Source organism: Protopterus annectens, chromosome 6.part0, assembly GCF_019279795.1.
Source record: "Protopterus annectens isolate FY-2018-M chromosome 6.part0, PAN1.0, whole genome shotgun sequence".
Lineage (NCBI taxonomy): Eukaryota > Metazoa > Chordata > Ceratodontiformes > Protopteridae > Protopterus > Protopterus annectens.
Genome location: NC_056737.1, coordinates 1,626,183,585 through 1,626,209,240, shown reverse-complemented (window position 1 = coordinate 1,626,209,240; position 25,656 = coordinate 1,626,183,585). Strand labels below are relative to the sequence as shown.

General features: G+C 39.6%; 1 protein-coding gene across 1 annotated transcript in view; it reads right to left on the bottom strand.

Annotated features, from left to right (window-relative positions):
* DNAH7 (dynein axonemal heavy chain 7) overlaps positions 1 to 25,656 on the bottom strand; it is a 4,771,155-nt gene that overhangs the window by 2,172,716 nt on the left and 2,572,783 nt on the right. The window contains exon 29 of the mRNA XM_044073696.1: positions 17,315 to 17,491. Within this exon, the coding sequence (XP_043929631.1) occupies positions 17,315 to 17,491 (177 nt within the window). The remainder of the gene's footprint in view (positions 1 to 17,314; positions 17,492 to 25,656) is intronic.

Sequence of the window (25,656 nt, the reverse complement as noted above, 5' to 3'; positions counted from 1 at the left end):
ATTCACAGATAGTACTATACAAATACAAAATAACTAGAACTAAAAGAAAAATAAAAGTTACACATAGTATGTTGATGTTGTTACTTTTATGTCCATAAGATGATGTAACATTAACTGGTATCTACATATCTACTTAAGTTAAGACAAATATATAACTTAAGCAATATTTTGCTGTGATTCACAGATAGTACTATACAAATACAAAATAACTAGAACCAAAAGAAAAATAAAAGTTACACATAGTATGTTGATGTTGTTACTTTTATGTCCATAAGATGATATAACATTAACTGGTATCTACATATCTACTTAATTTAAGACAAATATATAACTTAAGCAATATCAATGGAGTGATGGTATAACAGTTACGGTGCTCATTTCACTGACACAAGGTACATGGTTTGAGTTTCACTTATGAAAGGGAAATTGGCTACGCTTAAAATGGCCCACAAGAGCAACTAGCTTAGTACTTAATTTTTGAACAAAATAATATTTTATCATTTCAGGGTATTGCTACTCAGTTGTTGATATAAGCAGTCTTATCGTCTTCTTAACATGAAGACATTTCTTAAAGAAATAAAAACACATTTACATATAAAAAGATGGGTCATGCAATAATATGTCATGTGTCTCTGACTCATTTGTGTTTGTTACAATTTACAGCTGCAGTAAACAGACTGACTTTATATAAAAATGATCAAACTATAATGTGACCCTCTTAACTGCATAAACTCCAACCTCAGAATTGTGACACAAGAGATCATGCATCATTCTTATAAATTCACCATGCAAAGCATGGGGGAAGAACTGGATTCTGTATTTGCTTTGCACTAAATTGTTCATTGCAGACAAAACCACTGATCTATGTTTACTAAAATAATGGAGAAATAAATGAAATAAAACACAGAGCCACACTGGACTGTGACCAATAGCTTTACGTTCATCACCACACAATTACATAATTAATCCATATGTTAGGCTGGTGACTGTTACTCTGGTTTCCAGGCAGCATAGTTATTATGTATGTAATTTTTGTGGTTTACATAAACAGATCAAAAACAGATTTTGCGTGTCTGCAACAGATAAAATGTAAATTTTAAAAACAGCATACCAAGTTAGGAAAACTGGCAGGGGAAAGTCACATTTTTGTTAAAAGAGTAACGTAGTCTAAATTGTTGGATTATACAAATTCCTTTGTTTTTGTACTTAGTACCAGTTTTAGAATTTTATAGATTTTTGGTGGAAATGAAAAAGCAATGGCTTTTAGTACAAATAAAAAATCAAGCAAACAAGGTACTGTCTGAATCGACAACCCAACTTTTATAATAGGTTTTCTGACAGATATTAGGGTAAAATTATACTAAAGTCTTATGTCACTAGGAGAAATCTGCTTTGCAAAACATTATCTTTAATGTGAAATAGCTTCCCTACACACTGCTGACTGAAGACTGGACATGAGTTCAACTCACTGATACTGAAGCCCCCAGTCTCTTTTTTCCATAGGAAGTTACTTTTAGCACAGTTTCCCAGTGTGCACTGGCAATTATTTACTTGTTTTCAAAAATTTCCTTTCCCTGTGTTGGTTCATCTGTGGAGTTAGCATATTTAACTTTAGGGTATGGTGGGGGGGATTGTCCTCCATATAAGCAATGAAGGGGGATGCCCCCTACCAAATCTGCTGACATTTAAATTTTTATTCGGGTTAAATTCATGACCAGTTGATCTCAGCAAGTTTCTTCCTCACTAAGTTTTAACTTGGTAAGTTATAGCGGAAGTATCTAAAAAAACCCAGATAACTGTTACACCAGCAAGGTTGAAACTCATCATGTAATATCAGCAAAGCAAAAACTGTATTTATATTAAATTATTATGCCCAATAGTATATGCAGACTCATTCCTGTAATTTGAACTTCATTCAAGAAAGTACAGTTGTGTACACTTACCATAAATGTAGATGTTTAAGTGTATTCACTGTTGCAGTCATCATACTTGGGTTATCTGCCTGTAGGTTGCCCTCAGTCGGCCTGAATACCAGAGTCTTGGGATTTCTGCATCGGATGCTGTTGCCTCTTCCATGACGTCAGAGGTATAAAACATGCAGCTGATGCCATTACATCAGTTTTTCTTGCCCCAGATGTCAGGAGCCCCCAAAATAGGAAGCAATTACATGGTGTGGAACACCTCCAGTAAGAAGTAAATACCATTGCCATAAGATATGGCCAAAAAGAGGATAGGTAGAAAGTATAGACAAGTCAGGGGGCTGGAGGGAGGGTAACCAGGACTGCAACAGTCAATATACTCGAACATCTACATTTATGGTAAGTGTACACAACTGTACTATGTACTTCGTGTTTCACTGTTGCAGTCATCACACTTGGGTCGATTCTCAATGCTGAGGAAGGGTGGAGGCAGTCAAGAAGTATTAGGGCTGGCTAGCAGTCCTTGTAAGACTGCTGTGGCAAATCCAGATGTGGATTTAGAAAAGATAGGTAAGTGGTAATGCTTGGTGAAGGTGTGTACAGAACTTCAGGTTACAGCTTCCAGGATGTCCCTGGTAGGGACTCCCCTGAGAAATGCTGTAGAGGATGATGTAGCCCTAGTGGAATGAGTTCTGATCCCCTGTGGGGTAGGTTTTCCATGGTGTCTGTAAAAGAAATGGATGCAGTGTGCTATCCATTTGGAAATGGTTTGCTTTGAAATGGCCTTGTCCTCTACCCCTGTAGCAAAGCTGACTAGCAGCTGGTCAGATTTGCTGAAAGGTTTAGTCCTGTCAAGATGGAACCTAAGCTGCCTGTGCACGTCCAAGGAGTGCAGGATCCTTTCCTCTTTATTCTGAGGATTAGGGAAAAAAGTTGGTAAATGAATGGATTGGTTTAAAGCCACACTAGATACCACCTTGGGCATAAATGATGGGTTAGTCCTGAGGGAAACCCTGTCCGCATGGAAGATAATGAAGGGTTCCATGGCCATAATGTCCTGCAATTCAGACACTCTTCTTGCTGAAGTGATGGCTAGAAGTAAGGCTGTTTTCCAAGAGAGGAATTTTAACTCTGCTGCTGCAGGCTCAAAGGGGGGAAGCGTGAGCTTCTCCAGTACAAAGTTAAGGTCCCAGGCTGGAGTGGGAGTTCTCCTCGGGGGTCTTACATTTTTGACTCCTCTCAGTAACTGTTTGACCAGAAGGTGAGAGAAGAGGGGTGGCTCAGTATTGTAATGAACAGAGATTGCAGAGGCATGAATCTTAATTGAAGAAAAGGATAGGTCTTTGTGGAGCAGTTCTGTTAGATAATTTAGGATTTCAGGTAAGTAGGGCACTGTTGTGTCCCTTCCCTGAGACTGGCTCCAAGAACAGTATTTTTTCCACTTTTCTGAATAGGATTTCCTGGTACTAGGCCTCCTTGCCTCAAGGATGACATCCAGCACCTGTTTACTGAGGGTTTCTGGTGATGTAGTCAGGGGATGAGCCAGGCTGCTAGGTTCAGGGTTTGCAGCTGTGGATGCAAAATCTGGCCCTCCTGCTGGGAAAGCAGGGAAGGGGTCCGAGGCAGGTGGCACTACTGTCAGACTGCATAAAAGTGGGTACCAGTGCTGATGTGGCCAGTCTGGTGCAATCAGGATTGTCCTTGGCTTGCCCTGTTTGATCTTTAGTAGAACTTTAGAGAGGAGTGGCAGAGGTGGAAAGGCATAGATTGAGAGGTTTTCCCGTGTAAAGAACAGGGCATCCACTTTCCATGCTTGGCTGTGGGGAGTTCTGGTGCAAAATTTGGTCAATTGATGGTTTGGTCAACCTTTATGTTGCTAAACCTAGAATTCCTGGTATTTGTGGTATTCTGAAGGTGCATAAGTCTGTGGACACCCCACCATTTAGACCTATTGTGGATTATAGACTTAAAACTTTCTCTATGAACAAACCCCACATTCTTAAGGATTCTTGGCATTTTTTGGAAGTACTTTGTTCAGAACCCTATGATGACAGGGTCATTTTGGTTACTACTGATATAAAAGACTTATACTCCGTCATTCCTCATGGAGAGGGTATGGAGTTATTCCATTATGCTATGGACAAAGGGACCCATTTGCCTAATAATGATGTTTTACTCTTTTTGCAATACATGGAATTAGTTCTTACTAATAACTTTGTCTACTTTGATGGCGAATACTTCAGCACAAGGGGGTTGCCATAGGTGCAGCTTCTGCCCCCATCTTTGCAAACATGGTGTTGTGGTCTTGGGAAACAACCAAGGTGTTTAACTCATCCTATAATACCCATTTAACATTGTATTTGAGGTATTTGGATGATATTTTTATTTTGTGAAGTGATGATGTTGAATTATTGGACATGTTCATTCAATTTTTGCATGGTACTATGGATTTTTTGGAATTCACTAGCCAACATCATTTTTCAGAGATCAGTTTTCTTGATATTCTGTTAAGCAAGGATTCCATTAACAATTGCTTTTTGTCCAGAATTTTTAGGAAGCCCACCTATTCTAATTCTTTTTTACACTTCAACAGTCAACACCCATTACGGCAGAAGTGGAACTTAGTTAAAGGGCAACTCATTAGACTTAGCCGTTTGGTTTCTAATGATGCTCATTTTTATGATGAGGTTAATAAGATGAAACATATGTTCCTCAAAAGGGGTTACCCTGAGGATTTATTTGATACATTGCACAATATGTAATCCATTCCAGGCACACTACATATAGACCTATTTTGTGCCCTTGTCGTGGTACTACCAATGATGATGTGCTACCAGCTCCCTCTGTGTCATCTAGTGACCTTTTGACAGCCTTGGTTTTACCTTATAGAAAAGGTATTGATACGTTGAAAGCAGACATTGTACAACATTGGTTTATTGTCTTTTCCTGCATGGGTCTTACAGGTAAATTGGTGACTTTACCCAAATTTGTATTTAAGAATAGTAGAAATATGAAAAATATCTTTGAATGGCAAGGGGCCTATGATGAGAAGTTTATAAATCAGTGGGGTATGAAGATGTGTGGTTTCTGTAAACAATGCAGGTTCATTCTTGAAGGTTCCAGTATACATATTCATGGTTATCCACACATTATTCCTGTGAAGGGTTGATAGAATTGTAACTCTAGGAGTGTGGTGTATGTAGCTGTATGTGCATCTTGCCCATCATTTTATGTTAAGACTGTTGGGCCGTTAAAGACAAATCTACCAACACACATACGCTATTCACAAGTCTAATCACACTAATGCCTTGTTTAAGTACAGCTTAGGTTGTAAGGATTTTATAAAAATGTATTTTTCTATCCTTGAACAGGTAGAACAAAAACCGGTGGGGCTGACTAGGAAAACCTGCTTGAAAAAAAGGAATTCCATTGGCAAGTTCTATTGAATTGCACTTGTCCACCTAGTATTAACGATGTCATTTCTTTAAAACCTGTTTTAAAAGGCAAATCCTTATGTATTAGTTAATCTTGTTTTTTAATCTTATGCACTCTCCTAGTGATATTATGTACTGTTTTTAGTTTTTTTTCTTTTATCACAAGTCGTATTTACATGTATATCTTGGAATGTTGGCAGCTTTATGATTTTAATGGTAGTAGTTTTAACAAAGGTGTATTTTACTTTAAGGAAAAAAAGGCCCTCGGGTACAACTCGTGCACCCCATGTGGGAAGCTTCACCTCAACATCTACCTTATTGAAGCATACTAACTCCGCAGCTGCATACCCACACAGAAAGGACAAATATTACTACTATGAAAGTGCAGTTGCATAAGATGAACTTACCATAACAGTAGATGTTTGAATGATCATTCTGAAATAGCTTAATCTATATGGGTTAAACTCTGACAAGGATCTAACAGCCAGCTAGCTTCCAAAGCTTCAGGGCACTTTCCATGCACTCAAACTGTCTGGCACTTCCAGCTATACTAAGTAAAAGACAAATATTGGTATGAAGCCCTTCAAAGCATTCCTGTCAACAAGGGAGGGAGACTAAGGCATGAAAGGTCAGTGTTGGGAACAGCAAAAAATAAATGACCACAACTTGCATAAAAAATACACCAAGAAACAAGGGGGTGGAGGGAGGGAGCAGTTACTGCAGCAGTGATCATCTGAACATCTGCTGCTATGTTATGTTAAGTTTACTTATACAACTGTTCTACATTCTTCATATTGATCACTACTGCAGTAGCCTAAGCTACATGGGTAGAGTACCATAGCTTACAAATTCTGAGGCAGAGGCACAGAAAGAGAAGAGTCAAGGAGCCCCTGGAAAATAGGCGTAGCAAAGCATGAGCTAGACCTAAAGAAGGAATCAAGTTTATGGTGCTTTGAAAGAGTATGCACAGAGGACCTAGATGCTGCTTCCAGAATACTTCTAGAATCCAACCCTTTTTAAAAATCCATAGATGAAGCCAAGGTACTGGTAAAGTGGAACTTGACACTTCCTGGAATGTTTTTTGTTGTGAACTGATGAGTATAACAAAAAGTAATAGCCTTAGACAAGCACTGAGAAATAGTCTGCTTAAACACAGGTTGCCCCTTCTCCTTAATTTCACAAGAAATGAACAACTGATCTGAAGATCTGAAAGATTTAGTTAAATCAAGACAGTGCCTGCGTTGTCTATGGACATCCAAGAAATGAAGTATTCTTTCTCCCCCATTTTTAGGTTCAGGAAAGAAAATGGGGAAATGCATAGCGTAGCTTAAAGTAAATTTGGATGCTACTTTAGGCATAAAAGAATGTTTAGTTATCAAAGGGGTCCCCTGTGAAACATGATATAGGGTTGACCCACCATAAGAGTATACAACTCAGGTCTATATTATTTTGTTGAATGGCTATGTTGAATGGCTATTCAGGAACAGCCATTCATCGAACACATATTTAGCGAAACCGCTGTTCATTGAATGGCAAATTTTAACTAGGGTGGTTGGTCACAGTCTGGAATTTGCCCTTTTTCCCACTGTAGTTTGATCACAGAGTTGGTATATTTAGTTAGGGGGAGGTGGGGGGCACAGCCTCCCACCTTGCAGGTTTAAAATTTTTTTTTTGTGGTTCCTCGGTTGGCCAACTGCTTGTTTGCCCTACTTAAAATTTGCCATTTGATGAAGAGCGGCTTCACTAATTAGGTGTTCGACAAATGGCTATTTGCTGAATAACCATTCAATGAAATGTCATGCACCCATATAACTCTGATACCCTTCCTGCAGAGGTCAGAGCAAGCAGTAAAATTGTTTTCCATGTTAAGAACCTCAAGTCAACCAAGTTAGCTGGTTCAAACGGAGAAAGTGCTTGCTTCTCTAACACAAAATTAAGATCCCAAGGAGAGGCCACTGTTTTTTTTTTTTTGCAGGCCTCTTATGCAAAATCTCTTTCAAAAACATTTTGAAATGAGAATGCATTAAAAGAGGAGGATAAATGTGCAGACATGCTGAAATGGCCAATAAATAAACCTTGATAGAGGAGTAAGAAAGGACATAGTATAGTATCGCACAAATATTGTAAAACCAGGTATCAACTTGCCTTGAATGGGTGCTGGTTATGTTGTTGGTACCAACTAGAAAACCTTTTCCATTTGCTAATATATAATTTTTAATTAGCATGCTTTCTTTCCTCCATTTGTACCTGCTGCATGTTCTCAATAAACAAGTGCCTAAAGGGAATTAAGACCGTATCATCCAGGTAGTCAACTGAAGTTGAGATGTCAGGGTGCATCAGACATCCCTGTTTTTGTATGAGTTTATCCAGTCAATGAGGTAATTGCCCCTGCCTATTAACAAAAGAAGGGAGAACCACAGTTACCTGGGCCAAACGGGAGTCACCACAATGATTTTGGGGGATTCCTTCTGAATATTTATAAGTACCTTGGATATTAGTGGAAATGGTGGAAAAGCATAAAGGAACATTCTTGTCTAAGGAAAAGAAAAGACAGCTGTCTCCCAGGCCTTTTTTGCATGGAGTCCTGGAGCAGAATCTGGCCAGATGATTGTTCATAGAGGAGGAGGCAGACAGGTCTACTTGAGAAACTCCTCACTGATGGATCAAATCTTGGAAGACCTCCTGATATCATTTCCACTCGTGCAGATCTGCCCTTTTCCTGCTCAGCTTGTCTGCAACACAAGTTTGCTCTGACAGAATGTAGGGTGCCTGTAGAGTGAGATTGTGCTGTGAAACTACATCCCAAGCTGACCTGGCTAATCTACAAAGGGGGTATGACCCAGTTCCCTCTTGCTTGTTGATGTACCGCATCTGCAACTTTGTTATTGCCTGTAACAACTTAAAGAGGTCTTGGGGTCCAAAGATAATTTAGAAAGTTGCGTCTCTTGATCAAGGCAAGCATCTCTTTTACATTTATGTGCTTACATCTGTCCTTGGTGTTCCACACACACTGCACTTTTATCCCTCCTGAAATTGCTCCCAAAGCAACGTCCAAGGTGTCTGTGGTGACTGATTGCTTTAGAACAAGAAGGGAAAATGGGAGATCTGGATTTAGAAATATGTGTTGTCTCCACCAAGTGATTTCCCTTCTGACAAATCCTAGCAATGGGATGTGAAAAGACAAGGGGTGTTGGTGCTGGGACCAAAGAAACTTCAGATACCACAGTATCTTTCTCATGTGGAGTTTTGACAGGGGTATCAAAAGAATCACAGAAGTCATGAGAAACAAAATACTGAGGTATTCACTCACAGTGACAGAAGCATGAGTGGAACACCCTAGAAATAGATCTATATATTAGATCTATTTATTCTGTGGAAGAAAAGCTCTTTGAACTTGTAGAACAGAGTATGTGTGCTGTATCTTTAACTGAATGTGCATATAAACAGTCAGCACATGCTAGCTTCACTGTCATTTTGAGAGTGCAGCCGGAGAGTGAGCATGCATGAGTATAATAGTTAGTTAAAGTTATTAATTAAAGCTGCTTGAAGAGAACCCACGAAGTCTTGTCTATTCTATCCTGACTAAATGAGCGACATGGTGTCAGAACCGGGATTCCAGAGACTGGTATTCAGAGCTACGAGGTGCAGAGATAACAGTGAAGGTAAACTAAGAGAAATAAGCATGAAAAAGAGCCAGAAAAGAACCAAAGGTAATGCAAACTTGCATGAACAGTTTACTTTATAAAAATGACAAATCGGAGCATTATGAGGGCACAAACTGCATTATTAAACAAGCGAGAGGCAAAAAAGGTTCATCAATTAAATGAAATGTTTAAGATTAAGATATTTGATAAAATGATTATCAGAAAAGCACATAAGGGATGTGAAATGACCTTGGAATTGCAAAATGAGTATGTTTAAACCAAAAAAGGAGTATGTTGCAAAATGGGCATGTTTAGAGTAAAGCGAGCACAAGAAAAGTACAATGGACAAGAAAAGAGATTAAATGAGAAAAACGAATACAAGGGCAAAAAGGACACATTAAGCATAAATACAGCAAGGCGACTGCATGTTTTGGCATAACTACTACTTCATATTGTATTCAGAGCATAACTAGAGTTATTAATATTAGTATCGCAAAGTTTGCAAAAGTGCTTACAGTGTGTGCTTATTACTGTGCAGTTATTTTGAAGAGTATATTTTGTGTGCAAAATGCAACTATTTTGTGAAGTTCAGTCAAATACAGTCATTTTGAAAAGTTTCCTGTGCTGGGTGTGTCTATTCGCAAAGTGCCACCATTACAGAGTGTTTCTTGCACTGTAAATAATTTAGCAAAGTACAGCCATTTTGGGAAAGTTTCAGTGTGCCGTGTACTGTTTATTCAAAAAGTTTCTTACTCAGAGCTTCTTCTGCCCAGTTCATTCGCACAGTGCAGTTATTTTGAGAAGTTTCTTACAGTACAATAATTTCAGGAGTATCACAGTGCCCAAGAGACTTATTTCACAGAATTCAGTTATTTAAAGGCTTATTGTGCTGTTGGGCAAAGTTACAAATATTGGCATAAATTTCTGGCATATGTGTGTATGTGTGTGTACATTTGCAAAAGCCTTGACTGGTATGTGTTAATATGGCAGACAGATTTTGAAAGCCCTCACCACTTGTGTTGGATCAGAATATTGCAGAAAATTGGAGAATATTTGAGCAAGAGTATGATATTTTTATACAAGCAGCTTTTTCTGACAAAGATGCATGCACTAGGGCATTAATTTTGCTAAACCTAGCTGGGTTAGAGGCCATTGAAAGAGAGCATTCATTTGTGTATGCACCAGCAGTATATGAGGGAGAAGGTGAAAATGTCATACTGTTGTACAGGCTGAATCAAGGGAAGAACACGTGTGTTTGAAGTGCAAATTCAGGGAAATGTGTAACCCCCAGACAAATATTACATTAGAAAAGCTTTGTTTTACACAAGAAATCAGAAACCAGGGGACACTTTTGCAGCTTATATAACTGAAAGCAAAAAGTAAGCCAGCAAACTGTGGTGCTGATACAAATATAAAATATTTATTGCATGTCAGCAAAAGAAATAGCAAAAAAAAAAACAAAACAGTTTCTGCTATAATGGTTACATAGCCTTCCTCAGTGTTAAAAAGGAAATATCAAGCTTCCTTTATGCATGACATCAAACACAGCAAACAAATTGATTGGTCAAGTTACAGATGTTCATTAAGTCCTGGTGGAAAAAGTCCACCCAATTTAATTATCCACTTCTTTTCTTTGGCATCAAGAATAGTGTGCCACCCAGCTTTTGTTGATCTGTTGTCCCAAAGGAGGTTCTGGACCCTCGTTTATAATGGCTTAGATGTGAACCCAAATTTCTGCCCCTACGAAATGAAAAATGACATTTCTCCCAAAGGAATTGCGATAAGTTGTTGTCAGCCAACAAGATGTTCCAATGTCTTTGTACACTATTCATTAGTGTATCCGTATTCCTTCCATATGTAGTTGTCAACCGAATGTCTGAGTTAAATGTTTGATGTTTACCCTTATATTTCAAGAGATCCTCTCTATTTAAGGTTGATGCCCAGTTGCCTGCACCCAGAACATGCCCCACACCTTTTAGTACACAAACAACTATGATGGGGAACATACTTGTTGGGTGCACACCCTGTGGAAATTGTAGTCACTGCAACAGAATTATGAAGTCTAAACAATTCACAAGTAAAAATTCGGGGAATATTTGCTATCCGATTTGTTGCTAACTGCAGCAGTGATTGGGTGATTTATTTGGCTACTTGCAGTTGTTCAGCAGTCTATGTGGGTCAGACTTCGAGACCACTTAGAATAAGGATATCAGAACATATCAGTGATATGAGGACGAAGAAACCCAGCAGCGCATTACATAAGCATTCCTTAACACATCCTACAGCATGTTTTAGATTTATGGTGATAGATAAAATTGGGGGCAACAGATCAACAAAAGCTGGGTAGCATACTATTCTTGATGGAAAAGAAAAGAAGTGGATAATTAAACTAGGTGGACTTTTTCCACTGGGACGTAATGAACATGTGTAATGTGACCAATCAGTTTGTTTGCTGTTTGATGTCATGCATAAAGGAAGCTTGATCTTTTTTCTTTTTTAACACTGAGGAAGGCTATCTAACCATTTAAAACAAAACTGGTTCGTTTGCTATTTCTTTTGCTGACATGCAATAAATATTTTATATTTGTATCAGCACCACAGTTTGCTGGCTTACTTTTTGCTTTCTACATTGTGGTTGAAGCCGTGCAATTGCCTAACATACAGGGACCTTCTTTTGCAGCTTATATAACTAACCTGAGAAACAAAGCTAAAATGTGTCAATTTGGTGACTTAAAAGATGAGTTGATAAAGGGCAGGCAAATGTATGATATTAATAGTACTGCTGTGAGAAGGATTTTACTTCATGACAGTGATTTAATGTTGAGTAAAGCTATTGAGATTGGTCGAATCCATGAAGTTACAGAAAGGCACACAAGTATGCTTACAAGTAATGAGTATGGTTTCAGCAGGCTCCAAAGCAAATGTAGACATAATGCAACGTGTGGCAAGCAGAAGCAGGCATAAGTGCATGGCAGCCGCAGCTCCTGCTGGTTCATCAGGGAAACCACGTAGTTTTCCAGCAAGTTCTAAGAAAAAAGCATGCTCAGTGCAGTACAAACGTGAGTCAGCAAAACCCAAATCCAGCTTTATTGTTAACTGTCGCAAGTGTGGTGCAAATCATAAGTCTAAAAGTGAAAAATGCTTAGCATTTGGTCAGCAATAACACAAGTATAAAAAACTGTACCATTTTCAAAAGTTTTTCAAATCATGTAAGGCTCACACAGTTATAAAGAAGGGTCACTCAAAAAAAGCAAACTGGTCAAGTAGAATTGCAGCGGTCCACTTTCTATGTAGATGGTGCATCAGTAATTGGTGAAAAGGCCGATGCAGTGAATTTGCTGGCAAAAAATTAAGTGATTTGTACTGTCCAGATCAATGGTAAATGCACCTAGCTCAAAGTAGACACTGGTTCAAAGTGTAATGTTATGTCAGCAGACACATTTGCTAAAGCGAGAGATAACAAACAACTCAGTATGACTAGTTGTGCGAAACTTGTTGCTTATGGAGGTGAAGAAATTCAAACCGAAGGCTCAGTAGTGCTTTCATGTTATTTGGCAAGGAACTGTTACAGCTTGTTATACTATGTAGTCCGAAGACCTGTGCAGTTATTATTGGGTCTCAGGGATAGTTTGAGAATGAATCTGCTTTCTTTTACCAAAGAAATTCATCATAAAAGCGCATCTCCTAGTTCCAATTTTACTGAAGCCATTTTCTCAGAGTATGCTGATGTTTTTGATGACAAGTTGGGCAAACTTCTATTTGTCTATTCCATGAAGTTAGACCCAGAGGTCAGTCCAGTAGTCAGACAAGCAAGAAAAGTTCCGATAGCTATGCAAGAAAGTCAAAACTCAGTTGGATAAAATGGTGCAGCAAGGTGTAATTTGTCCAGTCACAGAACCAACTGAATGGATGACATCCATGACAGCAGCCCACAAGAAAGGCTAAGACAAAATCAGAATATGTACTGACCCAAGAGATTTGAACAAAGCGTTAAAGAGACTGCATCATCCAATGCGTACAGTCGAGGAAGTCACAGCCCTAATACCAAATACCACTGTTTTTTCGGTCTTAGATGTAAAAAGCTCATTTTGGCAAGTGATCCTCATTACTGACTACTTTCAGAACTCCTTTTGGCAGATGGATTCCTCAGGATGTCATTTGGAATAAGTTCTGTGACTGAAGACTTTCAGCGTGCAATGGAGCAAATTTTTTTCAGGTTATTCTTGTGCCATAATAGTAGATGATTCATTAGTTGGAGGCAATGGTGAAGCAGAGCATGACAGAAACTTTAAGAGAGTTCTAGACAGAGCATGTGAAGTGAACTTAAAGCTCAATCCTCTAAAGTGCAAATTCAGACTACCAAAAGTTACATATGTAAGTCATTTATTTACCAGCACTGGCTTGCAACCAGACCCATCCAATCAAGCAGCCATTCTAGAGATGCCAGCACCAAATAATGTTCAAGCTCTACAACGTTTTCTTGGTATGGTCCACTATTTAGGCAAGTTTATACCAGACTTCAGTGAGTATACAGCACCTTTGAGAGAGCTGATGCACAAAAATGTTACATGGTCTTCGTTGGAACAGCATCAGAAGGCATTTGAAGGCCTCAAGCAGAATACTGCCACCACACCTACATTAAGCTACTATGATGTTGATAAATCAGTAACTCTTTCCTGTGATGCTTCAAAATTTGATCTTGGTGCAGTTATTCTTCATGAAGGCAGACTAGTAGCCTTGGTATCTAGAACTCTTACCGAAACTGAAATGCAATATGCTCAAACTGAGAAAGATCTTTTGGCAATAGTATTTGTATGTTCAAAGTTTCATGATTATATCGATGGTTGAGCTATTCAGATTAAAACTGATCACCAACCTTTAGTTACTATTTTAAAGTAGCCTATGCATTCAGCTCCAGCTAGATTACAAAGAATGATGCTCAAATTGTAAAAGTACAACTTCAAAATGGCCTGTACAAAAGGCAAACTTCTTTATCTGGCTGATACCTTATCCAGATCACCCAGAAACACAACAGAACAGCTTCATGCAGAGAATTTTAACTTTGATGTCATAGAAGTGCTTCATTTTTCTACCACGAGACATGGTGAGCTGAGAGATCATACAAAGACTGATCCAGTTTTGCAAAAGCTCAACTGCTACATTAATTTTGGATGGCCATCAAAGCAATCTAGTCCACCACCTGAAGTGCAAGGTTATATCCTTACAGAGATAAGTGGAAGATGCCATTATTTTCAAAGGTCCTAAAATTATTCTTCCTGCTTCCTTACAACATGAATATATCCAGATTTTACATCATGGTCACCCAGGTTCTGAATCTACAAAAAGAAGGGTGAGAGGACTAGTACTTTGGCCTTCTCTAGCAAAAGACATTGATAAAGTACTTTCTTCCTGTTCGGTATACAATAGTACTAAACTACCTTGGTCAACAGCAGCAACTGATATACTCGAGTAGAACAATCAGCATTACTTAGTACTGGTAGACTCTTATTCAAACTGGTTTGAGATTGATTTACTACCTAACTAAACATCCACTGCTATTATTACCAAGTTGAAACATCATTTCTCAGTCCATGGTAGTTCACACAGTTATTTCTGACAATGGTACTCAATTTACTAGTCAGTTGCTTTAGAAATTTAGAAGAGAATGGGACTTTGCACATGTTACTAGTAGTCCAGAATATCCGCAGTCAAATGGACTAGCTGAATGTGTAGTTGTTGTTGTGTCTTTTCGGCTTTTCCCGGTTAGGGGTCGCCACAGCGGAACTCCGGTCCGCAGTGCAGAGTGCAAAGTAATTACTTGAGAGGTCAAAGCGTGACAATACCAATGAATTTACTTAATCTCAGAAACATACCCCATGACGATATACTTGGCTCGCCTGCTGAGAGACTTCTATATAGGAGAACCAGAACAACATTGCCTATTAGTTCCAGTTTGTTAAGGCCTAAAGCTAAGAACAGGACAATTACAACTCAACTATTCAGAAAGCAGTCTTTCCAGAAGTCCAGCTATGATAAATCAAGCAGATTTCTTTGTCCATTGAAAGAAGGAGAGACAGTGTGGATGCAAACGGTGAATGGTTTTGACTGGATTGGTCAAGTAACAGGTATATGTACTGAGCTGAGATCCTACTTCACAGAATCTGAGGGTGTGGAGTACAGGAGAATCACAGATATCTTTTTCCTGTAACAGAATTGATATTGCAGCATTGTTCTGGTGATACAGACTCTAGATCTCAGAGCAATCCAGACAATGTTCCATTTGCAGGACGTCTTAAATTCTACTTCCATTCCTGATGATATTCCTCATGTCCCTAAAGTTGAACATTCAGCAGAGACAGTTCCAGTTGCTAGACCTGATTCTAATTTCTATGTCACATGATTTGGTAATATTTCCAGACCTAGTGTGAAATACACAGCAACCTGGACATAACTGTATATATATATATATATATATATATATATATATATATATATATATATATAAAATCAATCCGCGGTGGTGCAGCGGTATTGTTGTTGCCTCACAGCAAGAGGTTCTCCCGTTCGATTCTCAGCTAGTGTGCGGGAGTGCCTTCTGTGTGGAGTCTGCATGTCCTCCCCACGGTAGAGTGGCGTTCCGAAAGGCATGGGTGTGCCTTCGTTGAAGGTTAGGTGTCAAGCTGGCAACTCATCACTGAGAAAATCTACTGCCAATCATTAGCAGACCGGAGTTCTGCTGTGGCGACCCCTATATATATATGCATGTAGTGGTGTATAATTGCAAGACAAAGGATTATTTATACTGATTGCATGTCAATTAATTTCATCAATGTTGCATAATGTATTTCTCAAAGATGGAGGATGTAGACTACAGTATGTGTGCTACATCTTTAGAAGCATTTCAAGGATTGAATGTGTATATAAATAGTCAGCGCGTGCTAGCTTCAGTGCCATTTTGACAGTGTAGCCAGACAGTGTGCATGTATAAGTGTAATACCTAGCTTGTTTATAAGTTTATCCAAGTTAAAGTTATTAAGCCTCAATCCTGATGTATTTGTACATAACAAAACTGCATGAACAGAACCCATGAAGTCTCGTCTATTGTATCCTGACAACATGAGTGACAGAACTGCAGTGTCTAGCTGACATCCCAAAACACAATCCTATAAGTAGTCAAGAAAAGCTTTGAAATGTTCTCTTGGAATCCCAACTTAGCTAAGAGATGTCTCACCCAAGACAGAAATTCCTGACATTGAAAAAAAACTCTGCAAAGATAAGCAAGTCATCTAAATATGAAAAAATATGGATAAACTGAGCTTGCAATGAGCTATAATTGGAGCTAGACACTTTGCGAACACTCTTGGTGCAATAGATAGGCCAAAGGGTAAGGCAGAGAAGTGATAATGTGATCCAGACACAAAGAACCTTAAGAAACACCTGAAATCTGGATGAATATAAATGTGATATGCATCTTTTATATCTAATGTTGCAAGGAAACTTGAATGACGAAGAAGAGGCAAAATGTAGTGAAGTGACATCATTTTGAATTTGGGCACTATCACAAACTGGTTTAAGCTACAAAAGATCCTAAGTTGGTCTATAAGCATTTTCCTTCTTTGGCACTAAAAATGTCTTTGAATCCAGCTGAGAGTTTCACTGCATTTTATTTTATTTTATGTTGTTTGTTACAAAGTTTCTTTCCTTGCTACTACTTGTGTCAAACTGAGTTTCAGGCACTGCATGTCACTAATCATATAAATCTCACTGGAGTTGATCCCCCTTCTCTACATGCAGCACAACAGGAAAAAACTGTATAAAAAAAAAGAGAGAGAGGAAATAAAGCACTCTTTTGTTTAGTTTTCAATTTCTTCACATTGGAAGAGCCCAGGTGTTTTAACTTGGCATGCATGTTCTGAAAGAAATTAATAAAATATTACACACGAATAATAGCTACAATAGTCCAAAACATTCAGCACATTCAGCAGGTAATGTGATTATGCAGCATACATATGTTAAGAAGCGTGTCTATCACACACAGGTTAGATTACATTAACAAATCAACAATGATTAATTGTATTATAAACTTTCTGTAATAGTTAAAAACACAGTGTGCCATCTTGCAATATTTCTGAACCACAGTGCATCATCATGTAATAATACTGAAATTCGTAATCATAATTTAAGGTAACCATGCAATAGTTTTACAGAAACAAGCACAAATATCTTGAATAAACATAGCTGTAATCTGATAGTGGCTTAACTTTCTTTCATGAGATGCAAAGGAATAATTTATATTTATATGACCAAAATTATTTACCTTAGCTGATTTCCTAACAAACTGAACACATGGTGGAACCATTCTGTCAAACAGTCCTTCAATCACTTTTTTGTGTAGTGGTTTGACCCCAGGAGGCATAATATTTAACCAAGATACCATCAGAGGCCTCCAACCAAGAAGGTGGGGCTCCATGTATATCATTCCACATCTGGAGACCTGAAAGGAGAGAATCAAACGAGATGCCAATATTTTTCATCCTGTAATATAAATAATTTATTGAAGAAATGAATACTGCATTGTTTATCTACTATTTTTTCTGTAAGCCAACTTAATTATATGACATACTATGCAGCACACCATGCTTGTATCGGCAATGACTATGTTTAGGTCTGTTAACTGGTTCCCCTAAACCTCACAAAAAACGGTCATTCAGGAGCAAATCTGTGAACCCTTGCTGGTTGCCATGTGGAACAACCCAGGAAACAATACTGTGTAAGGAGAGGTGCATTTCTGCAAAAAGTTCTAAAATTCCATGCATCTAGAAAGAAAACCACCCCAGAGATTGGAGAAAGACTGACTCTCTTAAGTCTATGTAAAGACTGGTGGCAAGCCACAGATGTGAATCTGTGCGAAGCTCCATCCCAAAAATCTCACTTTTCAACCACCATCGCTACCATTTACTTGCCTGCCATAGTCATCTGGCTCCGAGTGTGAACTTCGAAAATAATCATCACAGTGCAGTGGTGAAAGGGCAAGACAAACATCCATCTATATGATGAATTAATTCTTACAATGTATAATTTTCCTAGTTGTTCTTCCCTCTTATCCAATGACACACTTTTACAGTACTATTTAAATGATCAGGCTCTTTATTTATATGCCTTCAAAATGCATGCCCTATATAAAGTAGTAACTGCAATAGATGATACAATATTTGCTGAATGTGCAACACTTCAAGTACTGAAAATAATCATATTTTGTAAGTTTCATAGTTTACTGTACTGTGTTTTGGTCCAATGACCAAAGAACACTATCTCCTGAACACCGAATCTAAATTGCCCTCATTCAATAATATTTTTGAAAGATCTCCATCAGTACAGATTTACATACACAAGGTGGAAGTTTGCCCCTAGTAATGTTTTTAATTTGCAATATAAAAGTATCCTGCTGAATTGTCCTATTCTGGTGTAATTTATCACATGCCACCTATAGCATTTACTAGGATACTGGCTAACTAAGATAATCCCAGGACAGCCTCTGCTTAAATTCTCATCATGTACCATTTTATATGCTAAGCACAATTTTGCCCAGGCATTTTGTACCTATATGACATAGGTTCAGTTTTCTCATTTATTCTGAATATGTAAATTACTGATTCTTCTTTTTAATTGTCTTTTTTTGTGTGAATCTTCATTGTACAGTCTCCAAATGGCAAAAATCTCCTATTCTTACATTACAGAATTCAGGTTTATATTCAATAACTGGTCTTAAATAGGGTTTATAGAGAGACCAAATGATTCTCCAGATGATATTACCTTACATATTAGCCTCATCTGTCTTAGGACCCTTGCCTTGATGTTTATTATGTGTGTCTTAAATTTAAATCCAAGATCTCTAATACTTCTAACAATTTATCTATGGTTGTTTATTACAATTCTGATTTATAGGTTCATAGGTAGGTACTAGGCTATTGACCCTAGAGCCTAGCCAAAAGATACCCTGGCTTTTGCCACCCAAGAAAATTATTTTCCTGTGCCATTGTCGAGCAGAGCCACAGAAATGATCCCCGGGGTGAATTTCCCATCTCCCATCCAATCATCAAGACTTTTCTTGAAGAGTGCTAATAAGGAGCTTTGTTTGATATAGATAAGTAGTTTGTTCCACAGTATGGAAAGTCTCTGGGACAGGAATCTATCTCTCCAGCATGTTCTGTTTATTGTGGTGACAAGAGTTAGGTCCCTAGAGCATGTAGCTCGGAGGGATTGGGATTTCTTTAAGTGGAGCATGTCCAAAAGCTCTGGGTTTGACATAGCTTTGTGTGTTAGGCAGAGATCGCCTTTGAGTAGGCGATATGCTATGGAGTAAAGCTGCAGTTTTTTTGAGACGGTCTGCGTAAGGGCATCTGTTTAAGGCCAGTAATCCTCTTTGTGAGGTATTTCTGCGGCCTTTCCAGTTGTTGTAGATGTCTTGTGAGGTACATACCAAAAGGGGCATTGCACTCTATAATGGGTCTAATGAGTGACGAGTAGAGGGGAACAATGACTTCTTTTTTCCTGGATGAGAAACTTTTTGTGATGAGGTGTGCCACGTAGAAGGATTTCCTGACTACTGTGGCGATGTGATTAGCAAAGCAGAGACTACTGTCCACCTGTGTCCCAAGGTCTCTTATCACACTTTCGGTGTTAAGTAGACTACCGCCTATGGGGTAGTTCATGGGTACAGAGTTTTTACCAAAAGGGATGACAATGCACTTTTTGGAATTGAGCTTGAGGCCATGACTGACACCAGGCATCTGTCTCAGCAAGGCCTTTTTGTAGGATGTCCACATCTTTTGGAGTTTTGATTATGGCTCCTAGTTTGCAGTCATCTGCAAACTTCATTAGCCAAAGACTTTCTGTGTTAGCCTGTACTTCAGAGAAGTAGATACCAAACAGGAGAGGACCCAGGACTGAACCCTGTGGTACTCCACTTGTCACTGGTCTGAAGTTGGATTTGGAGTCTGCTACTTTCACAGTGTGTGTTCTGTCAGTGAGACAGTTGGCAACTCATCTTGTGACATAGGAATTTATACCTAGTTTAGTGAGTTTATCTATAATTCCAGAGTGGGGGATGGTATCAAAAGCCTTGGCGAGATCTAGATAGGCTGTGTGAACCACCTTACTCTCATCTACGGCTTTGGTGACCGCTTCAAAGAAGTCTATCAGGTTTAGAGACATGATCTGCCTTTTACAAACCCGAACTGGGTGGGGTCCAGAGTCTGGAGATTACCAATGTCATTGTTTATAAGTTCCATGATGATACGTTCCATAGCTCTGCAGACTAAGCTCGTCAGGCTGATGGGGCGGTAGTTTCTGGGGTCCATGGTGGCTCCCCCTTTGTGGAGTGGGATAACCGTCGCTGTGCGCCATTCAGTGGGCACATAGTCTGAGGTGAGGCTATGATTGAACATGGTACTTAGGTGGGGTGCAAGTTCGTTCTGTAGTTCATGTAGAACGCAGCCTGGGATGTTGTCAGGTCCCATGGATGCTGTGTTCTTGGCTTTGGAGAGTGTGTTTTTTACCTGTGCAGCCGTGATTACAGGAACTTTGCATTCTTCCAGTATAGAGATGGGCCCTTTAGGGGATGAGAGGGGGGCAAAGTTAGCACTGAACCTATCTGCCAGGATGTTGGCAATATCAGTTGGTTCTGTTTATTTAGTGCCATTGTGCTGCAACTCAGAGCCGATCTGAATGTTGTCATTGAGATTCTTGACATAGCTACTGAAGGATTTGTGGTTGTCTTTAGAGTCAGTGGTAATTTTGTTTTCGTAACTAGCTTTGGATGATTTTATGAGGGATCTCAGATTCTTACTGAGGCTGACCAGGGAGTTCCTCCAATCATGAGATTTTACTATTTTTTGCAACAGTTTCTTTCTTCTGTTGTAGAGTTTGTTTATGGCAGGGGACCACCAGATTGGCTTCCCTTTTTTGGAGGATAGCATCTTGGTTCTGTTAGGGACTGCACGATCCATGCACTCGTGTAAGTGCTTATAAAGTGCATTGTGTAGGATTCAGCAGTCATACCTCTATTGTCCATCAGCATGGGTGTCGTGAAGTTTGCCACTTCTGTCTTAAGAAGCGTGAAGTTGACTTTGCAGAAATTTTTTATGGTTATTCCCTAATGGGGGATGGGGATGTGGATGTCTAGGGTGATTAGCTTGTGGTCGGATCTGACCAACAAGGAATTGACCTCCGGTGTGGAGCACCGGTTGCCTATGTTGGTAATAACCATGCCTAGGATACTGCTGCCCCTGGTGGGGGTGTGGATAAGTTGATCCAAGGCATTGGAATTTACGAATTCCAGAAAACGTTGAGCACAAGAGTTGGTAAATGAGTAGTTTTCCCAGTTAATGGTGGGGTAGTTGAAATCGCCCATTATTAGGGTGTTAGGTTATACCCTAATATTTTCCAGTGTATCAAGAAATGAGGAGTGGAGGATCTGTAACAAGCTACAATTTGGATTGCAGTCTTGCCCAGAGTTAGTTGCACTTGGATAATCTGGGATGCATTATGTTGAACAACTAGCCTGGAGGTGTGGATATCCTTAATGAATAGGGACATGCCTCCACCTTTAGTGTTTTGGTCCAGGTTAGGTGGCCGAAAGGTGTGGTATGAATTATAGCCTGGTAATGCAGGGGTACTCTCTGGAGCCTTGAACCACGTCTCTGTCACTGCACAGATGTCGATGTTCAACATTTTAAGGAGTTCCTCGAGTGAGTGCATTTTGAGGTTTAGACTTCTAGCATTGAGCAGCAATACCCTCAGATTCTGCTTGTTTGTACCGGTTACGGTGGTGAATTTGTCATTTGAACCTTGCCTAAAAGGGCACTATAGGGGTGGCTAGAGCCATAGTCAGTATCCAGAATCCCAGGGGTGACAGGTGCAGGCCATCTCTGGCAAAGCATCGTGGTTTATCGATCATGTCATCCCAGGCAGACAGATACTGGATCCCCTTAGAATTACACCAGAAGCTTAGCCAATTGTTGAAGTCAATCATTTTGTCCTTGTACTGTGGTATCATTCTGTTGGATGGCAGGATGCTATTCAGGGCTAGGGTCCATGTAGTATCACCTTGCTTTTATTTACATTAAAATATAAACCAACTTCAGTTGCCCAAGTTGTTATATTTTTAGATAGATATTTAACTTATTTATGTCTTCATTACTGTGGATGACTGTTCCAGTTATGCAGTCATCCACATATTTTACTCATCAGAAGACAGCACTTTTGCAGAAATCAAAGAATACTACATTAAACAAGAAAAGACCCAAGACTGATCCCCGAAGGACTCCAGCTAGTATAACTTTCAATGGTGATTTAACACTGTGAATAAAAGAAGTTATGTACTCACCATAAAGTTCCATCTGTGCTGCCCATTTTCATTAGTCTTCAACAGCTGGGTTTGGATCTGACCCTTGGATCCAACTCAGCCATTATTTTAGCTCATAGCCACCAAAACACTCTCAAGTTCCTCCCTTACCCATAATGCACCAACCCCTTAACACACCTCAGATTGTTTGCTGGTTGACACAAAGTATGAAGTAATAATATAAATCCCTGATGGAAGAAGCCATATCTGGAGCTCAACATGAAGGACAGTGGTGTCCTTATATACTCTGTTCTTCCAGAAATCAATTGTGAAAAGGTTGGGGGGTGGGGAGATGAGGGAGAATGAAAATGGACAACACAGATGGAACGTTATGTGTAGTGCATAACTTCTTTATCTGATGTTAATATTCAGTCATTCCTCAGCAGTTGGGACACAGTCTCCAGCTACCTAAAATCCTAGGTAGACTTTAAAGGAAGGATATTCCTGAGCACAGCTGAGCCAAATACTGCTCTTCCCCTTGAGACCAAATCCAGTTTGTAATAACAGTATGAGGACTGACCCAAGTTGCAGCTATGTGCATGGAAGCCCTGGATAGAAACACTGAAGATGTAGCCATGAACCTAGCTGAATGGGCTCCCAAAGGTTTGAGCAAGGACAGACCCAATGTATTGCAGACAAATGATATACAAACCGTCAGCCATCTGGCTAAAGTTACCTTTGCAACTGATTTACCCAATTTAAAATCTGCAAAGGGGACAAATAATTTATCTGTCTTCCTAATTTATTTTGTTCTATGAAAGTAGAAATGTTATTGTCTGTGAACATCCAATAAGTGCAACATATATTCACCTTTGTTTGCAAATTTAGGAAAAAAACTGGCAGACTGACTGGTTGATGTTAGATTCTGACACCACTTTAGGAAGGAAAGAAAGACTGGCTCATAATATCACTCTAACCCTGTGAAAAATCAAGTAGGGAAGACCATGCTTGATGTTCTGAAATCCTTCTAGCAGAGGTGAGGACCACCAAAAAGATAGTCTTCCAGGTCAGAAACTTTAAATCACATTATGCTGCTGGTTCAAAAGGGGAATTAATTAGAGCCCACAGTAACAAATTTAATTCCCATTGAGGAGTTGGATTTTAAAAAGGAGGTCTCAAAAGAAGGTTACCTCCCAAGAAGGCCTTACATAGTTTAGATGAAGCTAGGTTAGAATCATTAAGTCCAATGTGAAAATTAGAGATGGTTGCTAATTGAACTCTAATGATAGGGAGCTACTCCTTCATTGAAAATCATTGACAAAAATCCAAGGATACTTTGAACAGGTGCTGAAAAAGGGTCAATATGTTTCTGATGCACCCAAAAAACAAACCTCATCCATTTACTTCTGTGAAGTTAACTTGTATAAGCTTTATAGGAAGATCGGAGTATATGATAGACAGGGGATGAGAGCATAGGTTGCCTGGCTACTAATGGAAATGGAGAAATCATAATGTCAGTTTTTGGTTTGACATATCCAGGTGAACCATATCTGTCAGGTGAGACAGGTGGTCTGGAATTGGATCCAGAATCCAAGGTAGGTAGATTAGATGAGGCCAAAGAAATAAGAACCAAATTTGTTGAGGCCAGAAAAAAGAAATGAAGATGACCTTGCTCTTCAACCAGAAAGCTTTCTGCAGAAATTTGGAGATCAATGGAGTTGGAGGATATGCATAAAGGAGACCAGTGAGCCAACTGTGTAGTAGAACATCTATTGGTGATTCCTCTAGGGGGGGGATTAGGGCAAAGAAGCTGCTGCACTTTTTGTTTAGGGGAGATGCAAAGAGACTGCAGCAAGGCTGGCCCCATTGGTGAAAAATCATTTCTATCACCTTCATATTGAGAGACCACTCATAAGGTAGTGCTCTCATTTCCAGGACAATAATAAGCATGTTGGCTTTTTTGGGGGACCAAGTGCCTTGGACTGTTTTCCCCAGGAAATACCCCATTCAATCTGGGGAAGCGTCTGTGGTCATTATAGCCTTGGGCTGAAGGGAGAATGACAGGATGGACTTATAAAACCTGATCTGATCGAATCCCCCACCAAAGGTATTTCCTGCATGCGTGACTGATTCTTATTTGGGCTACCATGTGCTGGTAAAGAATAGACCATTGCACTGCTAATATCCCTTGAATAATTCTCATGTAAAACCTGTCCAATGCCCTAGATTCCCTGTTTGGGGGATGGACAGAGAAACTCTGCCCAGCAAGTTCCTTCTTGGTGGCTGCCGCCATGACCATAGTATCTACAGGCACTCCTTTGCTCTAAAATTCCGTTCCTACAGTTGGTACCAGAATCCAATCTGTTCTTTCAGTGATTGTCTCAGCTATGTCAGTCATCTTCTATGGCCTCCTACAGATCAAGTCAATGAGCTCATCTGTGGATGCAATTACCAGGGAGGTAAAAGGCCCAACTCCAAAGGCCTCCAGGAATATTGATTCCTCTGGAGAAGGGTTATCGGAAAACCAACCAGTCCTCTGTTTAAGGGTTTCAAGGATGTCTCCAAAAGAGACATTTTCAGGTGGTGATCTTGGGAACCCTTCCCCTTCATCAAAATCAGTATCTTCTGTGATTGACTCCTGAGGTGAGTCTAAGTACTTCTTTTGCACTTCCTCTTCCTAGGTATTTCCTCAGTGGTGTGCTCTGGAGAACTGTCAGAAGATATAGAAATTCCCTGCTGGGTAACCTGGAGACTTTGGGCAGCCTGTCTGTGTGGTGTAGAATGATGGGGTTCAAGGCACAGAGACGCACAGGATTCAGACGGAAGATCTGAGGGGGTAGGATCCATCTGTCCTCCTAGAGAAGAGAACACTTTCTTCACAACCTCAAAGGCAGAGCGCTCTGGGGAGAAGGATGCCAGTGCAGCTGAGAAGACAGTTCCATTCCTTTGGCTCTCCCTGTCCCAAAGGCAGTCCACCTGAGGCTGAGGTCAAAGCTGAGATGTCCAGTGCCAAGGCTCAGAGGAGAAGAGATGACTCTGAAAACTTTGGAACTGATTCTAACATCTCAGATCAGACAGTGACACTTTGGCTGCAAGAGTCACCTGGCTCTGAAAACATAGGAGCCGGTGTACTCAGAGATAGCTTTGGAGCTAAAGATACCAACATCTTTAGATCTGGACCAGAGGGACCCAGAAGACTCAAATCCAGGGGCTCCAAAACAACATGCTTCATCAGAGAAGAAGCTGATATTGTTGAAGTAGTAACATGGGCTTCCTAACATGAAGGTATAGGAACCGGAAGAACACCCATCTGT